The 16,316-nt window shown below is 42.1% G+C and overlaps 2 protein-coding genes and 17 non-coding genes across 19 annotated transcripts; 1 reads left to right on the top strand and 18 right to left on the bottom strand.

Moving 5' to 3' along the window:
* Positions 1 to 238: 238 nt before the first annotated feature.
* elof1 (ELF1 homolog, elongation factor 1) lies at positions 239 to 2,691 on the top strand. The gene is made up of 4 exons (XM_037257400.1): positions 239 to 471; positions 1,294 to 1,419; positions 1,489 to 1,559; positions 1,695 to 2,691. The coding sequence occupies exons 2-4, from the start codon at positions 1,304 to 1,306 to the stop codon at positions 1,757 to 1,759; spliced, it is 252 nt and encodes an 83-aa protein (XP_037113295.1). The 5' UTR covers positions 239 to 471; positions 1,294 to 1,303; the 3' UTR covers positions 1,760 to 2,691.
* Positions 2,552 to 9,515, bottom strand: cnn1b (calponin 1, basic, smooth muscle, b). Its single transcript, XM_037257392.1, has 7 exons — positions 9,251 to 9,515; positions 6,044 to 6,165; positions 5,849 to 5,915; positions 5,242 to 5,379; positions 4,362 to 4,478; positions 4,106 to 4,252; positions 2,552 to 4,019 (listed from the first exon to the last, which is right to left on the bottom strand). The coding sequence occupies exons 1-7, from the start codon at positions 9,308 to 9,310 to the stop codon at positions 3,774 to 3,776; spliced, it is 897 nt and encodes a 298-aa protein (XP_037113287.1). The 5' UTR covers positions 9,311 to 9,515; the 3' UTR covers positions 2,552 to 3,773.
* Positions 9,516 to 12,250: 2,735 nt separating this feature from the next.
* Positions 12,251 to 12,363, bottom strand: trnal-caa. The gene is made up of 2 exons: positions 12,326 to 12,363; positions 12,251 to 12,296 (listed from the first exon to the last, which is right to left on the bottom strand). It is a non-coding gene; the product is annotated as a tRNA-Leu (tRNA).
* Positions 12,364 to 12,457: 94 nt separating this feature from the next.
* trnal-caa lies at positions 12,458 to 12,570 on the bottom strand. Its single transcript has 2 exons — positions 12,533 to 12,570; positions 12,458 to 12,503 (listed from the first exon to the last, which is right to left on the bottom strand). It is a non-coding gene; the product is annotated as a tRNA-Leu (tRNA).
* A 94-nt stretch (positions 12,571 to 12,664) lies between these two features.
* On the bottom strand, positions 12,665 to 12,777 carry trnal-caa. Its single transcript has 2 exons — positions 12,740 to 12,777; positions 12,665 to 12,710 (listed from the first exon to the last, which is right to left on the bottom strand). It is a non-coding gene; the product is annotated as a tRNA-Leu (tRNA).
* Positions 12,778 to 12,871: 94 nt separating this feature from the next.
* trnal-caa lies at positions 12,872 to 12,984 on the bottom strand. The gene is made up of 2 exons: positions 12,947 to 12,984; positions 12,872 to 12,917 (listed from the first exon to the last, which is right to left on the bottom strand). It is a non-coding gene; the product is annotated as a tRNA-Leu (tRNA).
* Positions 12,985 to 13,079: 95 nt separating this feature from the next.
* Positions 13,080 to 13,192, bottom strand: trnal-uaa. The gene is made up of 2 exons: positions 13,155 to 13,192; positions 13,080 to 13,125 (listed from the first exon to the last, which is right to left on the bottom strand). It is a non-coding gene; the product is annotated as a tRNA-Leu (tRNA).
* A 100-nt stretch (positions 13,193 to 13,292) lies between these two features.
* Positions 13,293 to 13,405, bottom strand: trnal-caa. The gene is made up of 2 exons: positions 13,368 to 13,405; positions 13,293 to 13,338 (listed from the first exon to the last, which is right to left on the bottom strand). It is a non-coding gene; the product is annotated as a tRNA-Leu (tRNA).
* Positions 13,406 to 13,499: 94 nt separating this feature from the next.
* Positions 13,500 to 13,612, bottom strand: trnal-uaa. The gene is made up of 2 exons: positions 13,575 to 13,612; positions 13,500 to 13,545 (listed from the first exon to the last, which is right to left on the bottom strand). It is a non-coding gene; the product is annotated as a tRNA-Leu (tRNA).
* Positions 13,613 to 13,712: 100 nt separating this feature from the next.
* trnal-caa lies at positions 13,713 to 13,825 on the bottom strand. Its single transcript has 2 exons — positions 13,788 to 13,825; positions 13,713 to 13,758 (listed from the first exon to the last, which is right to left on the bottom strand). It is a non-coding gene; the product is annotated as a tRNA-Leu (tRNA).
* A 94-nt stretch (positions 13,826 to 13,919) lies between these two features.
* trnal-caa lies at positions 13,920 to 14,032 on the bottom strand. Its single transcript has 2 exons — positions 13,995 to 14,032; positions 13,920 to 13,965 (listed from the first exon to the last, which is right to left on the bottom strand). It is a non-coding gene; the product is annotated as a tRNA-Leu (tRNA).
* A 94-nt stretch (positions 14,033 to 14,126) lies between these two features.
* On the bottom strand, positions 14,127 to 14,239 carry trnal-caa. Its single transcript has 2 exons — positions 14,202 to 14,239; positions 14,127 to 14,172 (listed from the first exon to the last, which is right to left on the bottom strand). It is a non-coding gene; the product is annotated as a tRNA-Leu (tRNA).
* A 101-nt stretch (positions 14,240 to 14,340) lies between these two features.
* On the bottom strand, positions 14,341 to 14,453 carry trnal-caa. Its single transcript has 2 exons — positions 14,416 to 14,453; positions 14,341 to 14,386 (listed from the first exon to the last, which is right to left on the bottom strand). It is a non-coding gene; the product is annotated as a tRNA-Leu (tRNA).
* A 94-nt stretch (positions 14,454 to 14,547) lies between these two features.
* Positions 14,548 to 14,660, bottom strand: trnal-caa. The gene is made up of 2 exons: positions 14,623 to 14,660; positions 14,548 to 14,593 (listed from the first exon to the last, which is right to left on the bottom strand). It is a non-coding gene; the product is annotated as a tRNA-Leu (tRNA).
* A 101-nt stretch (positions 14,661 to 14,761) lies between these two features.
* On the bottom strand, positions 14,762 to 14,874 carry trnal-caa. Its single transcript has 2 exons — positions 14,837 to 14,874; positions 14,762 to 14,807 (listed from the first exon to the last, which is right to left on the bottom strand). It is a non-coding gene; the product is annotated as a tRNA-Leu (tRNA).
* A 103-nt stretch (positions 14,875 to 14,977) lies between these two features.
* Positions 14,978 to 15,090, bottom strand: trnal-caa. The gene is made up of 2 exons: positions 15,053 to 15,090; positions 14,978 to 15,023 (listed from the first exon to the last, which is right to left on the bottom strand). It is a non-coding gene; the product is annotated as a tRNA-Leu (tRNA).
* A 94-nt stretch (positions 15,091 to 15,184) lies between these two features.
* Positions 15,185 to 15,297, bottom strand: trnal-caa. Its single transcript has 2 exons — positions 15,260 to 15,297; positions 15,185 to 15,230 (listed from the first exon to the last, which is right to left on the bottom strand). It is a non-coding gene; the product is annotated as a tRNA-Leu (tRNA).
* A 94-nt stretch (positions 15,298 to 15,391) lies between these two features.
* On the bottom strand, positions 15,392 to 15,504 carry trnal-uaa. The gene is made up of 2 exons: positions 15,467 to 15,504; positions 15,392 to 15,437 (listed from the first exon to the last, which is right to left on the bottom strand). It is a non-coding gene; the product is annotated as a tRNA-Leu (tRNA).
* Positions 15,505 to 15,599: 95 nt separating this feature from the next.
* Positions 15,600 to 15,712, bottom strand: trnal-caa. Its single transcript has 2 exons — positions 15,675 to 15,712; positions 15,600 to 15,645 (listed from the first exon to the last, which is right to left on the bottom strand). It is a non-coding gene; the product is annotated as a tRNA-Leu (tRNA).
* Between the last annotated feature and the right edge of the window lie 604 nt (positions 15,713 to 16,316).

The following is a 16,316-nucleotide window of genomic DNA, read 5'->3' as shown; positions in this document are numbered from 1 at the left end:
GACCAATAATATTCTTGGAAAATATTTGAATGACGCCCAGCTCGACATGTTTTGTAACATTTTAGTTTCATGCAATTCATTTATCACAATTTATTTCATGTGTATAGTCATTAGTCATAAGAAGAGTACATGTACAGAAATAAATATATCTAAATTTATATTTAAAGTGAAAAAACGTTGTGTAATAAGATAAATCCGATTTTTGTTATTTCGTTTTTATATCTTTTGTTTTATTCACATGATAGCAAGTAGAAGATTATCTACATTAAATATGATTAAACGACCACTGAGATAATTTCGTGTTCAATGTTGCGACTCCGTGACGTCACGACAAAAAGCCTGGCTTCCCAGTTTACAGTTAGTAAAACCAAGATTTAAAGAAATGATTTGTGTTGCAGTGGCTTTCTCGGAATAATCAGGGAACACCAAACCTCGGATCAACATCGGTGGACGGGAAAAATATCTTTGAAGGTACGTTTGATTCTCATTGTATTTCAATTGGTAAACAATCTAGCACATCTTTACTAGCCTTTGGATGAGTTAGTAAGCCAATGCATCAAATTCTCCATACTACATTTTTCTAGTTGCGAAGCATTTGTCTTGGTGACTTGCAGCATTTCTGATTCTCATATCTTCATAACAAGGAGTTGTGCATACATGACGCACGATTGCACGCGAGGTTAACGTAACGCTATTGCATCGTCTTCTTCCACATCCTGCACGAATGAACCCTCGAAAAACATTGATCTCATTTCAATTAAAGCTTTTAGATTGCACGAAACAAATTGACAATCGAAATTACATCGATATGCTTCAATATTTTCAGTCGTTAGCCTTTAGTGTTTTTATGACGTTATAACCAATCTTTTTTTTTTTTTTCAAACCGTGAGTTTTAAGATAAAAAATGACATTCACACATCAATTCTCATTACTCGGTGATATAAATGTGATACAAATATGATGTGACTACAATAGATATACAGTGCATTAAACACAGAGGTGACGTCATAGTCTCGCGATGTTACCTGAGTGAGTGCTGCATCTCATTTCATAACCAGAGGTGAAGTGACGTCACCAGTGCGCAAGTCCCAAATGACTGTGCCAAAAATGAAACAAGTTCCTGCAAAATTTTAAGCTAGTCAAATCCAGTCATATTGTGTATTTTAAAGGACAATAATAAACATGTGAAAGCCTTTCTGACAATGTGAATAAACATTGAGGTTCATTATTCTTGGGAAAGGCAGTGAATGTGAAATATTATGACTAATTTTTGGTTTGCTTTCTCAACCGTAGGCCCGCACAAATGGGGCGCCGAAAGTCCAAGCGAAAGCCTCCTCCCAAGAAAAAAATGACAGGCAACTTGGACACCCAGTTCACGTGCCCGTTTTGTAACCACGAGAAATCTTGCGATGTGAAAATGTAAGTTCACCTCAAAATGCCTTGACAACACAATGTAAAGCATTGTTATTAACAAATATTTCTTTCCAGGGAGCGAACACGAAACACGGGAATTATTTCATGCAGCGTTTGCTTGGAGGAGTTCCAGACTCCTATAACATGTATCCTTTTTTTTTCCTAATGTATTTTTCAGACTTTCAGGTGCAACATATGTCAAGGTCCTGTGTGTAATTTCATAGTATTCAAGCATGGGGAGAAAATGCAAACTTTAATTTCCTTAAGTTTTTTTTCAACAGATTTGTCAGAACCAGTGGATGTTTACAGTGACTGGATAGACGCGTGTGAAGCAGCCAATCAGTGATCATTTCTTCATCTCTAATCTGGCACAACTAGTTATATACTAGCACCATAGAAATAGTATATTGTTTAGGTAAATGACACTTCAATTGCTGAATCACATGTCAACTTTGTCGCCATATTGGAAGTGGAGCCTTGTAGCGGTGAATGTGGAATGGGAAACATTAGTTTCCTAGGCAGAGCTGCCACATCCAATATGGCGGATCCTTGCCATCACAATCCATCAACCCACTCAATGAGACATCTATGTCTAATAAGTATTTTCTTGACGTCATGTAACGTGGAGTTTAATTTAGCCTAATTTAGTTTAGTATTTGCTACATGTATCAAACCCAGCATTTCACATTCCTGTATTCTATGTCGTTCCGTGCAGCTATTTTTTTTTCCCCAGTATGTGTTTGTATTTATTTATCTCTTAGGGCCAAATTGACATGGAAAATGATGTTGACGTCACTGTTTACCTTTTTATGCTCTCCACTGGTATTTTTACGAGAATGCCTTTTTAGTGTTGATTTTAATCCAATCAATGATATTAATTTTACTATGTAATATTTGCCATATTTTTAGGACAAGTATGTACGAACAGGAAAAAAAGATATAGTATTTTCACTCTACTGTAACTACACAAAGGATTGTTTTGTTTTTTTTAAAAATCATACCCTTTGCATTTTTTGCATGCATTTTAAGATCATTACAGTAAATCTGAATTTTAATTTTCAAGTGTTTTTATTGCACAAATGTCATGTTTAGTGAAAGCCAAAATAGAAAAAGAAAGACATATACGTATTGTTGAAATACAGTCTGCTCTTAAAAGGTGAAATTTGACCACTGACAACGTTTTTACATATTTTTGATGACACAGGTCAGTAAATGCACTGTAAAAATGCTTATCTTGCTAAAATCTGTTTTATTCAATTAAAAAGGAATGCTAAAAGATTTGACCGACTTTGCTCACATGCTTTTAAAACACTAGATGGCGCTCTACTCCAAGCTGCAAGGCTTCCTAATTTTAGCACTGTGACTGTAAATCTCAACAATATGAACCGCACTGTGACTGTAAATCTCAACAATATGAACCAGACAGTCGAACTCCATCTGAAATATGTACTTCGACTTGTGCCCACAGATTGTGCACATATTCCTGCTCTCTTAAAATAAAAGTATCGGGCAGCAGCTTGTGGCACTAATAGCAACATTACATTCAAGACATTTGGTGAGGTACAGCAATACGAAACGGCATCTTAAAAAAAAAAAAAAAGGAGCAACAGCATCAAGCTGGAACAAGTTCACAGGCAATTAGGTATCCATATTCTAATTTTGAGCGCTGTCAAATTGGTTTTTAGAATTTCTTGACCCTCTCTGTAGTTGTCATTATACTCAACAGGCAAAGTTTGAAGTACATTCCACACAAACCACAACTGCAATAGCATGTGCCAGGAATCATGGGTAATTTTAGCGGTGGATGACTTATCTAAATCAATGTAGGTGCTCACATGACAATGTCTGAATACTGTAAATCTATTTGTCCTGCATCCTCCATTACTGTCAGTCATGGCCAGAAGGAGGAAATTCCTCTGGAAGTATCAATGTGACTCCAAAAAAAAAAAGGTCAGTAGCACCAACATGACAGAAACTTGTGTGGCTGTCTGATTACAACACAGGAATATAACGTGATTAAAAAATGATCTATAAATAGCAATGATATTTAATATCAACCTCTTGAGTTTCTGGGCCACTCTAGTAGTGATTAAATATGTTTGGGAGGGAGGGAAATATAGAAGTGGGCCACAATATAAAAGTTAGGACGTAAAGTAAACACTATTGTTATGCTCATGGAAAGAAAAACATTTCCCAAGAGTAAAAATGTTAAGAAAAAGAGGCAACAATGACGTCAAATCGGTGTTTAAATAACAGTCTGGTGGGGGGGGGGGAGGGGTTGCTCATCACAAAGTCCTGGTCACTTGTCTAAAGTTTAGCAAAGGAAGGTTGGAAGGCTTTTGAGGCCGCTTGTGGTCGTCTTAATCAGAGTACTGGTTGCAGCCATCAAACACAGCCTCGCTCCCGTTATTGTAGTAAGTCTCGTCGGGGGTGGCGCAGTACTTGTTGTCGTAGACCTGGCGGGGGAGGCCGTAGGTGGTCATGCCCTGCTGGGAGGCCACTTTGTTGGTGCCCATCTGCAGTGATATAGTGGTGGTGTCACAGTTCTCCAGCTCCAGCTTCTTGTCAAAGATGTGCCTCCTGGTTCCTGGTGCTGTCATGCCAGACTGGAGAGAGAAAATCCCAAAATCATGAGATGAGAAGAACACATTGATAAATTGTTGCTGAAAGTCAGTTAGGTGTGTCTTCTCACCTGGTTGGCTCCTTTGTTAGTACCCATCTGTAGACTGATGGTGGACTGGTCCATGGGGTTGTCCATGCCCATCCTGGAGTCGAAAAGATGGCGTCTTGTGCCGTAAGACGTCATACCTTTTTGACTGGCAAGCTTATTGGTGCCCATCTAGAGATAATACAGAGTAGGTTATTCGATCAAATCCTGTTTTGACTTGATGACGGGCGGGTGTGATCATGTGATCCCAAATACGGCTTATACAGGGTTGCTTGCTGACCTGCAAGCCGATGATGTTGCGTCCCTCCCTGAGCTTCTCTGGAGCAAAGCGACGCTGCTGCTTCTCAGCATACTTGACCCCAATGTCATATTTGGAGTGGAACCCTTTTGACTTGGCCTGAGGACAAATGACAGTCATAAAAAAAGGTTCGCCTATATGCATGTTTGTTTACTTTCAAAAGGCATCTTCATTTCAACATTAGTGTGGAGTTTCTCTATGTAGCTTTTTGCAAAACATGATAGTAGGTCAAAGCGACAAACATAAAAGCATGTTCAGACAAAATCCAGAGAAGCAAACTTGCGAATGTTTATGCAGTGCGGTGTCGTGAGGAGTGCAATGACCTCTACATGAAAAGGTCATCTTTACACAAGCATATGCCGCAACATCGGCGAGCAACACTTTGGGTACAGAGTTTATTTGCCTTTCAAAAACAAAGGAGAGCAATGTCCAAATTATGGACAGGAAAGATGGTTGGTATCTATTAGTTTGACCATAACAATGTCCTGATATCCCTCCCACAAAGATCTTCCCATTTGACAGCAAGACTGGCTCCTAATGAGTTGTTTTGCCACCAGTTAACTAGCGGTTGGTATGCAGCGTGGTCGTTCACCAGCTATGCTAGGCAACAACAACAACAGCACCCTGTTGTGGCCAGAGACCCAAATAGGGAAACACCACACCTATAAATAAAAACAATTAGAACTGAAAAAGGTGAAAGAAACAAAAAGTTGCCCCGATTCAAATGTTTCTGATTACCATGACCGAGAAGACTGAGAATCTTCAACAGACAAGCAGCAGTCTAATAGTTTATTTTACAAAAAAAAAAAAAAAATCAAAAACAGCACCGTCATCGCTTGTGTGTGTGCGTGTTTGTCCTCACCATCCCCGCCAGAGCGATGAGAGTGGACTGGACCTGGGTATGGTTGACGTTCTCAAACAAGTCGTTGGCCTCAAAATTGTCGTGAGGTTTCAGGCCGTACTCGGTGATTGCACGGACAAAATTGCCAATGTTTTCCAACTGAGGAAGACGGAACAGAATCAAATAAGGGCAGTTAATGACTAGGAATATATTCATTTCTTCTCTTGTGGAATCACCCAAAAAAAAAACCTGTAAGGTACTTCACAGTGCAGTCATTCATCCTTCCATTTTCTAAACCGCTTGTCCCTTTCAAAGCGGTGGATGAGTTGAAGCTATGCCAGCTGATTTTTGGCGAGTACACCCAGAATGGGCCCTTTGCCAGTCGATCACATGGCACGTCGCTACAAACAACCACATCAATGGACAATGGAGGCTTCAATTAAACAAAGTTTTTGTGATGTCCGAGGAATTCGGAGTGCTCAGAGGACTGTGAGGCAGTCGTGCAAACCGCATACTAGTTTGCCACATGCTAATGTTATTGCTAGTTTTCCAGCATGATATGCTCTGAAGAAGAAATGATGAAACATCTTGATCCTACGAGATAGAAGAAAGACCACATGACATTTACCTGGTGCCAGTTTTGACTGGAGCGGTTGATCTTTCTCACAGAGCCTGGCTGGAGAACGTTAATGAGTCTGCGAGGAACCAGAGGGACATAAAATAAGGTGTACAAAAAAATCTGCAATTCAAATCATGCACGCAAAGGCCCGCCAAAGGATAATTGAATCATATTTTTGATTATGGGACTAGAAATCTCACTTACTCGCAGAGCAAGACTCCATCTTTCAGACTCTCCATGAAGTGTTCTCCAATCTTCTTGCTAGTGACATCCTCAATCCATAGCCTGAGCCCCTCCTCCATTTGAGGGTCATACTTCCCTGCCAACTGACAACAGAAGAGAGGATGAACAAAATGCAAAAGCAAGCATCACCTAAATCTTAATTAAAATGTATGTAGGTCCGGATTTTATGTGGCATTGGTGTTTAAATTCACCAATCACTGTTGTCATTATTTAGAGCCTTTAAAAGTGGTCTCGCTAATATTCATTCACAACAATTTTGTGGTCTCAAATAAAATACTTGAAAGTACTCAATGTACCGACTTAAATGGCAAGGTCGAGTTTCCCCTCATTTGATCAACATCTGCTTTTGCTTTTCTGTAATTGCTTCTAATTAAGGTGGCTGCTATGTTGATTTTAATGTGGTTATAAAATCCTTTTAATCGACAGTAATTTATCACTATTAGTGCATTGTGTCACAATTTTTTTTTCAGTGGTGGTGAGGGGGGGGTGATTAAACAGGAAAACAATCCCTCAAATGAATGTGCTGGTAGAAAGGAAGTGGAATATAAAATAAACAGTTGACACTCAATAAAACAATAAAGACGAAAAAAATAAATCTGTGTCAGCAGACAAACAAAAAAGCAATCCGCCTATTATTTTTCTTTGAAATGCAGTAAACGGCACACCACTTTTGAAAATATGTTGACATGACAGGAAAAAATGTCAGTAGGCTCTTTTGTCCTCTTTTCCTGACTGATAAGTCCTGACGCTCTGAGATGAGCAGCCAAAACAAGCGGGACGGACGGGGATGGTGTAGCTTCCACTAGATCACACCAAACTTGGGAGAAACAGCTTTCCCAGACACCCCCCCGACTAACCTACTCTCCCTTGTTGACTGGCCAAGCTCATATTTCTCTCTCGCTCGCTCTCTGTCTGGCTTTTTGAGAGTATTCCCTTTTACAGTGAATGGCATGGAGCCTGATAAAGACAAGCCAACACGGAAAGGTCCTGCTTCCAGCCAAGGTGCTTTAGTTGTATTGTTTGAAGTGATTTTCTTTCAGACCAAATGGATGAAATCAATATTATGACTCTATGAAACAGAATGAAGAAACAAATAAATCCACATCACATGAATGATCATTCAGAAACTGCAAATGGGCTAAAAGATTTTTTTTTTTCCAGCCAGCAATACAAATCACGTGTCGATTTTGGCTCATTTATGTTCCTTTTCTAATCGTAATCAGTATTATTAGCAGTAATACAGTTAAGTGATTTTTTTTGTTTTCTTTCGAAGAGGAGTCAGGCAATAGTGTGTGACCCATTTTTATATACTGCAGATGGAAAACAATTTAATAATTACACAGCAGAGAATGCAGGAAGTCTCTGAAGGTGGCAACATGTCAAATTATCTCCATATTGACTACCCATGGTTAAAAATTACATACGAATGCATGATTGGTTAACAGAAGACTAAATTGTCTTCAAGTGTGAATGTGGATTTTTTTTTAGTTTGTTTTTTAAAATATGTGTCTGGTTGGCAACATATACATATCTTGCGGCAATTATACATTTCCATGAAGGGGCATCAATTACTTTTTGGTTTTGCAGCAGGGTTCGGTCCATGTCTCCAGCAAATAGCGGAGACCTCCATATTAGGTGAGCAAGCTAATCTTTCACAGAATTCAAATGAATTTTTTAGGAAAAAATCCAAAAGCTAATGAACCAGAAATCCAAATGAAATCAGGTTGATGAGGGCAAAGCGACTTTGTATCATCTTCCATCTTCCAGTGTGCCCTTATGCCAGTCTTTGTTCATATTTTTGGGTTTATACTTGTGAAAAAGAACATTGAGAAATTTATTTTACAACCAATATAAAAGTTAATTATACTAATAATCACTTATGCAATAGTTTAAAAGTTTGACCATTGCATAATTAATTCTATTTCCATCATTTAAAAAAAAAAAAAATTGTTTCCAAATCAAATCAGATTTTTGGGTTTAAAGAGGAGCACAGCTTTTAAGGGTCCACCAGATTTCCTTTACCATCCCAAGCGTGAGGCCCCTGGCACTACTTTGTCTCGACCAGACAAGCTGGTGTCCTGCTGTGTTCCGTCAGGACGGTGTCTTTGTCATTCTTGACTCCCATGTAAACTGTTTAGGCTAAACACACTTTCTCACGTTCCGAGCGAGGGTCCCGGTCACTCCTTAAAAGGCCATTTGTTTATGACTAATGTACCTGTCAGTCACCCGGCGGCATGCGTGCTCCTCCCCGACATCGCCATGCCGGAACGTCCCGTTCGACCGTCAGAGAAGGACAACAAATATCTCGGAGATGGCAGCAAAGTATTTATGATCCTGGAACTGAATGCCATCAATGTGCACATCTTTATAGTGCATGAGGATAATGATTGCTAGTGGAATAACTACAGTGTGATCTTCTGCACGCTGAAGTTGAGCTGCTCTGATTCATCACAACATACAAAAGCCAACTGAGGGACAAAACAAAGCTTAGTGCTGCATCATCAAATCCTGTTTATTGGGAGTTGACCACAGTAAATGCTTGGAATATTCTTTGCAATTCACACAAATGTGTCACTTGCAGGTTTAGTGTTGGGCAAAAGCTGCTAAAGCTCATTCAATTGTCTGCTTTAGGAAAATAGTTTCTATTTAGGAGTGTTTCTATTTGTAATTAGTTTTTTTTTTTTTTTTAGTTTATATTTCGTAATAAATTAATTCATGTTGAGGTGGATAGGTGGTTTAATTAATTTCACATTTCCTATTTTGGTTAAATTGAGCAAATTATGTAATATAAATATTCAATTCCTTTCAAATGCCACGCAATAAACAGCCAGTGACGACGATATACTTTCAACTTCATAACTATCAAGGTTCTCACTTATGCAATGAAGGCAGGACCTAAAACCTGCAAATACTTACCATGCACCTGGAAAAACGTTAGAAATATAGAATAACAGTGAAAAAAATGGACGACTTCTTATTCGACAGCAAGAGCAAATCGATCGTAACTTTTGACAGACCACTGTACTCCGTTTCACGACACCTACGCCATTCTGGTGGAAGCAGACTCGCAGCATCCCAGAGCGACGATTTTGTTGGACGAACTGCTCCCAAACACTCCATATCCGAACACACTTCCGAATCTACCCGCTTTTAAAACTCCCAACTTACCTTACTCTTGACCTCGGCAGAAAGTCCGAACGCTGGTCCACTCCTGAAATGTTGCGACATGGTGCTGTTGAGTCTATTTACAATGAGAGCAAGGTAGAGCTTTAAAAATGGTCGCGCAGGTCAGACTTCTGAGTCCAGGACAAAAAGCAGGCAGGAAAGTCCCCAACTAATCCGCAAGTATCTTATTTTATTCGGAGCAGTTCTGTTTGGACCCTGTGCTGAAGTGTGGAAGCAACTTTCCGACACTTTTCAGAATGTGTTTTAAACGCTTCCCAACTGTGTCGCTAATGATTGGCCGAAGCTCTCGTCCAATCACATTGCAGCTTCCTCATCGAAGCCTGTGATGTCATCGCTTCGGAATTCCATCCAATCAGTCACTTTTTCCACCTCCAGCTCGCTAAGGGATGCTTTGCACTGATGTAGAGCTACACATTGGTCAATTATGTCACTATCTTACTTGATTTAAAATACAATTAAAAAAGGTCAATATATATCATTTATTTTTTTATATCTTATTTTTTTCTAATTACACTTTATGGCTATATAATTTACAGCAGGGGTCTCAAACTCCAGTCCTCGGGGGCCGCATTCCTACATGTTTTCCAAGTTTCTCTCGTTAAACACACCTGATTCAATGATCAGGCTCCTGCAGAACGTGAGGATGAACTGATCATTTGAATCAGGTGTGTTGAACGAGGGAAACTTGGAAAACATGTAGGAATGCGGCCCCCGAGGACTGGAGTTTGAGACCCCTGCTCTAGACAAAAAAAATATTTTTCTTAGTTAGGGTTGAATCACTTTATAAACTCTCACAAATGTATAGTTTTGTATTTAAAACAAATAAATAAATAAATTTAGTCTACCTACTGACATGAAATGCAAGAAAGAAGTTCAAACTTGGTCCCATTCGAGCTGAGGGTCTTTTTTTTTTCCTGTGGGTCCACCCACCATGAAGCCGAGATTAGTAGAGGGCTGGTGTCCTGGGATTCCCTCTCGAACCTTCTCTCGCTATTTTTTCTTACCTTAAAAAAAACCCTAATCATAAAACCATGATCTTAATCTCTCACAAGTTATCAGTATGAATTGTGTGAATCGAATTTGATATGGTGACTATATTCGTTTTGCGTGACCGATCCTCAAAAAAGATATAAAAAAACATTGAAGTTAATAGCAAGATTTTTGAATATTAAAAATGTCTTTGTCTGTCCACACTCATGCTACAATGACTGCAGCATGTCTGATGCGTATGATTTTACATAACAGTGACCAGGCATAGCCTGACATCACTCAATTACGTTATGTTTCCTCTTTTACACCAAGTAAGTCCTCTCACCTATTCTCTGTCTCGCTCCCTGTGTTTCATGCGCCCACACGCACGCACAGGCTGATGACAGGGGAAGGAATGCAGCAGATTCAGGGGGTCTGTGGAGCAGAATGACAAGAGAGGGGGGGGGGGAGCATGATTCACCCCCATGCGTTCTCTTTTGTTTGTGTCACTAGCAGACACATGGGCGACAGGCCAATCCGATGGAGAGGGGGGAACAGAATGGACAGATGGTACATCGAAAAATGATTGCACACACACATAAAGGTGGGAAGAAACCGGAGACCAACGCAGGCACGGGGAGAACATGCAAACTCCACATGGGAGATGGAATTAAACACTGCAGCTCTGAACTGTGAGGCAACGTGCCACCAAAAATTTGCAGACACGCATCCACACGTGCGCACACACAAGCGAGAGTCCTATAAACATTTCGGATAGAAGAAGCGGTAGCACGCTTGTGGAATGGACACTTTATTTGGGCATGATGGAAGAAGCGAGAGGCTCTGCCGACTGAGAAGTAATGTCTTGTGAAAAAGGAATCCCTCACACTAAAAATAACAGACTACATTCTTGATATTTACTGTGTGGTATGGTTTATTATTTATGTTGGCTCAAGACTCCAGATGACGCCTGATCTAATGAGCTACTTGTGGCTACTTTTAATGTGTTACATCGTATCACACGGACTTGAAAAGAAGTCTTGCTACTTGATAAGTTGGAGATTACAAATCAGTATTTTTCAAAAGGCCAATTTGGAAGACATGAACAGAAGCAGCACTAAAGATGTTTATATTACTCTCAGATTATTTGCAGTTTTTCCTGTCCATTGGCACTAAAACACATTCGCATGGCACATTCCAGATGGAGCATTTCAGCATGTTTAGATTCATCAGTAGCTGAACACCTTCAAAAAGCCACTTTAGATGGTTGGAAGGCTCCAGATGAAACATTGAATGCAAACAAAAGAGTGCAAGGACTGAAACGGTGCTGAAAGGATGCAAAATAACTGGATGGAGGAAGGACAGGAGATGAGAGGGAGATTAGAGCAGTTTCAGTCAGTCGCTTTCCCCACCCACCAAGAGCCCTCTCCTCATTCTCTTCTGCCTTGCTATTTATGGTAGAAGGCCTTGGGATTCTGTACAACTAAGAGGAGGTCTGAAGGATGACTTCATGGCATTATAACTCCTACCTGTGGTTGAGCTTGGACAGGAAGCATCAAACAAACCTGGATTTGGTCAATGAGATTAGCTAAACATGCTACTAAATCTCCAGGTCACATGTTCCAATCCACGCCTACCTTTTACTATTTTGTCCATGCTGCCATCATTTGGTGATAGAGATCCCAAGTGGCTTTTGTCAGTTGCCTCAGAGACTCGGCTATGCTCCAATTTAAAAAAATCTTCAGATACTAAAATGCAAGATCTCGTCCCTTAAGTATCAAATGCCAAGTGAAAACTCAGACACTCAAAAAGATGTGTCAAGAGTAGGACTTGAACCCATGCCTCTAACTGGAGACCAGGAGTCCCAATTTACCAAGGAAGGGTATAGTCCTTGAGTCTGGCGCCTTAGACCACTCGGCCATCCTGACATGGAAAGCTAACCATTATGTAGCAACCTATGACTGGTGCCTGAGGGCTATATTAAAATGCTGAGTCAAGACACCCAAAAGGAAGTGTCAGGAGTGGGATTTGAACTCACACCTCCAACTGGAGACCAGAAGTCCCCATTTGCCAAGGAAAGACATAGACCTTGAGTCTGGCGCCTTAGACCACTCGGCCATCCTGACATGGAATACTAGGCTTTATGATGTACAACCTAGGACTGGTGACAGGGGTATATTCAAAAACTGCTGAGGAAAGACTCAGACACCCAAAATATTGGGTCAGAAGTGGGATTTGAACCCACGCCTCCAACTGGAGACCAGAAGTCCCAATTTACCAAGGTAGAATATAGACCTTGAGTCTGGCGCCTTAGACCACTCGGCCATCCGGACATGCAATGCCAATCTTTATGGAATACAACCTATGCCTGGTGCCTGAGAGGTATACCCAAAAACTGCTGAGTGAAGACAGACACTCAAAATGTCATGTCAGGAGTGGGATTTGAACCCACGCCTCCAACTGGAGACCAGAAGTCCCAATTCACCAAGGAAGGGCATAAACCTTGAGTCTGGCGCCTTAGACCACTCGGCCATCCTGACATGCAAAGCCAACCTTTATGGAATACAACCTATGCCTGGTGCCTGAGGGGTCTACCCAAAAACTGCTGAGTGAAGACAGACACTCAAAATGTCATGTCAGGAGTGGGATTTGAACCCACGCCTCCAACTGGAGACCAGAAGTCCCAATTCACCAAGGAAGGATATAGTCCTTGAGTCTGGCGCCTTCGACCACTCGGCCATCCTGACATGCCAAGCCAACCTTTATGGAATAAAACCTATGTCTGGTGCCTGAGGGGGTCTACCCAAAAACTGCTGAGTGAAGACAGACACCCAAAATGTCATGTCAGGAGTGGGATTTGAACCCACGCCTCCAACTGGAGACCAGAAGTCCCAATTTACCAAGGAAGGGTATAGTCCTTAAGTCTGGCGCCTTAGACCACTCGGCCATCCTGACATGCCAACCGAACCTTTATGGAATAAAACCTATGCCTGGTGCCTGGGGGGGGGGGGTCTACCCAAAAACTGCTGAGTGAAGACAGACACTCAAAATGTCATGTCAGGAGTGGGATTTGAACCCACGCCTCCAACTGGAGACCAGAAGTCCCAATTCACCAAGGAAGGATATAGTCCTTGAGTCTGGCGCCTTCGACCACTCGGCCATCCTGACATGCCAAGCCACCCTTTATGGCATAAAACCTATGTCTGGTGCCTGAGGGGTCTACCCAAAAACTGCTGAGTGAAGACAGACACCCAAAATGTCATGTCAGGAGTGGGATTTGAACCCACGCCTCCAACTGGAGACCAGAAGTCCCAATTTACCAAGGAAGGGTATAGTCCTTAAGTCTGGCGCCTTAGACCACTCGGCCATCCTGACATGCCAAGCCAACCTTTATGGAATAAAACCTATGCCTGGTGCCTGGGGGGGGGGGGTCTACCCAAAAACTGCTGAGTGAAGACAGACACTCAAAATGTCATGTCAGGAATGGGATTTGAACCCACGCCTCCAACTGGAGACCAGAAGTCCCAATTCACCAAGGAAGGATATAGTCCTTGAGTCTGGCGCCTTAGACCACTCGGCCATCTTGACATGCCAAGCCAACCTTTATAGAATACAACCTTTGCCTGGTGCCTGAGGGGTCTACCCAAAAACTTTTGAGTGAAGACAGACACTCAAAATGTCATGTCAGGAGAGGGATTTGAACCCACGCCTCCAACTGGAGACCAGAAGTCCCAATTCACCAAGGAAGGATATAGTCCTTGAGTCTGGCGCCTTAGACCACTCGGCCATCTTGACATGCCAAGCCAACCTTTATAGAATACAACCTTTGCCTGGTGCCTGAGGGGTCTACCCAAAAACTTTTGAGTGAAGACAGACACTCAAAATGTCATGTCAGGAGAGGGATTTGAACCCACGCCTCCAACTGGAGACCAGAAGTCCCAATTCACCAAGGAAGGATATAGACCTTGAGTCTGGCGCCTTAGACCACTCGGCCATCCTGACATGCACAGCCAACCTTTGTGGAATACAACCTATGCCTGGTGCCTGAGGGGGGGGGGGTCTACCCAAAAAGTGCTGAGTGAAGACAGACACTCAAAATGTCATGTCAGGAGTGGGATTTGAACCCACGCCTCCAACTGGAGACCAGAAGTCCCAATTTACCAAGGTAGAATATAGTCCTTGAGTCTGGCGCCTTAGACCACTCGGCCATCTTGACATGCCAAGCCAACCTTTATAGAATACAACCTTTGCCTGGTGCCTGAGGGGTCTACCCAAAAACTTTTGAGTGAAGACAGACACTCAAAATGTCATGTCAGGAGAGGGATTTGAACCCACGCCTCCAACTGGAGACCAGAAGTCCCAATTCACCAAGGAAGGATATAGACCTTGAGTCTGGCGCCTTAGACCACTCGGCCATCCTGACATGCACAGCCAACCTTTGTGGAATACAACCTATGCCTGGTGCCTGAGGGGGGGGGGGTCTACCCAAAAAGTGCTGAGTGAAGACAGACACTCAAAATGTCATGTCAGGAGTGGGATTTGAACCCACGCCTCCAACTGGAGACCAGAAGTCCCAATTCACCAAGGAAGGATATAGTCCTTGAGTCTGGCGCCTTAGACCACTCGGCCATCCTGACATGCCAAGCCAACCTTTATGGAATAAAACCTATGCCTGGTGCCTGGGGGGGGGGGGGGGTCTACCCAAAAACTGCTGAGTGAAGACAGACACTCAAAATGTCATGTCAGGAATGGGATTTGAACCCACGCCTCCAACTGGAGACCAGAAGTCCCAATTCACCAAGGAAGGATATAGTCCTTGAGTCTGGCGCCTTAGACCACTCGGCCATCCTGACATGCCAAGCCAACCTTTATAGAATACAACCTTTGCCTGGTGCCTGAGGGGTCTACCCAAAAACTTTTGAGTGAAGACAGACACTCAATATGTCATGTCAGGAGTGGGATTTGAACCCACGCCTCCAACTGGAGACCAGAAGTCCCAATTTACCAAGGAAGGATATAGACCTTGAGCCTGGCGCCTTCGACCACTCGGCCATCCTGACATGCCAAGCCAACCTTTATGGCATAAAACCTATGTCTGGTGCCTGAGGGGTCTACCCAAAAACTGCTGAGTGAAGACAGACACCCAAAATGTCATGTCAGGAGTGGGATTTGAACCCACGCCTCCAACTGGAGACCAGAAGTCCCAATTTACCAAGGAAGGGTATAGTCCTTAAGTCTGGCGCCTTAGACCACTCGGCCATCCTGACATGCGAAGCCAACTTTTATGGAATACAACCTATGCCTGGTGCCTGAGGGGGTCTACCCAAAAACTGCTGAGTGAAGACTGACACTCAAAATGTCATGTCAAGAGTGGGATTTGAACCCACGCCTCCAACTGGAGACCAGAAGTCCCAATTTACCAAGGAAGGACGTACACCTTGAGTCTGGCGCCTTAGACCACTCGGCCATCCTGACATGCAAAACTGCTATTAGAAAACAATCTGCAACTGGTACCTGAGGAGTAATAAAGCCAAATCTACTCAATTTTAAGTTTTAAATAACATTTACATAATGGACCAACTTTTCAAAATAATGTTATGGTACCTCAGGTTCATTTTCATGTTGCCAGCTCATGTTTTAACCTTCCCATGACTTTTCACCTGCTTTCACCACACACTTGAAGCCACTATCATCTTTCACCACATCAGCTGGCACACTTCCATCTTTCCTACACACTCGCTCCCTAATTGTGACTGTACACTTGAGCTGACTCTGCATTCTTAAGCATCCCAGCTCAAATTCTTCCAGCAGACAAGAATCCAGCTTGCCTAAATCTCACTCCTATGAGAATAGTTCTCACAGCTTAGTCCTGTTTTTTTTTTACATGACAGTTTTTAGGTTGAATTATTTGGCTTTACAATTATATGCGAGTGCCGATCGCTCTGATATTACCGCCTGTTAAAATGCTTAGCACTCCATTTTCAAAAAAATATTACATATCCAGTAGTAGAAACCCAGAACATTTGTGTGAAAGCTTAGATTTCCGCAGTCACACCAAGAATTCCTTCTGCTGCTTTAA

This window comes from Syngnathus acus, chromosome 8 (genome assembly GCF_901709675.1).
Source record: "Syngnathus acus chromosome 8, fSynAcu1.2, whole genome shotgun sequence".
Lineage (NCBI taxonomy): Eukaryota > Metazoa > Chordata > Actinopteri > Syngnathiformes > Syngnathidae > Syngnathus > Syngnathus acus.
This window is presented reverse-complemented; position numbering and strand designations above follow the sequence as displayed.

Coding starts and splice junctions, on each gene's coding strand:
- elof1 (XM_037257400.1), top strand. CDS start 1,304: ATGGGGCGCCGAAAGTCCAAGCGAAAGCCTCCTCCCAAGAAAAAAATG. Junction 1,420..1,488: donor AAATCTTGCGATGTGAAAAT/GTAAGTTCACCT, acceptor ATTTCTTTCCAG/GGAGCGAACACGAAACACGG. Junction 1,560..1,694: donor GTTCCAGACTCCTATAACAT/GTATCCTTTTTT, acceptor TTTTTTCAACAG/ATTTGTCAGAACCAGTGGAT.
- cnn1b (XM_037257392.1), bottom strand. CDS start 9,310: ATGTCGCAACATTTCAGGAGTGGACCAGCGTTCGGACTTTCTGCCGAG. Junction 6,166..9,250: donor CTGCCGAGGTCAAGAGTAAG/GTAAGTTGGGAG, acceptor TTCTGTTGTCAG/TTGGCAGGGAAGTATGACCC. Junction 4,020..4,105: donor CTAACAAAGGAGCCAACCAG/GTGAGAAGACAC, acceptor TTCTCTCTCCAG/TCTGGCATGACAGCACCAGG.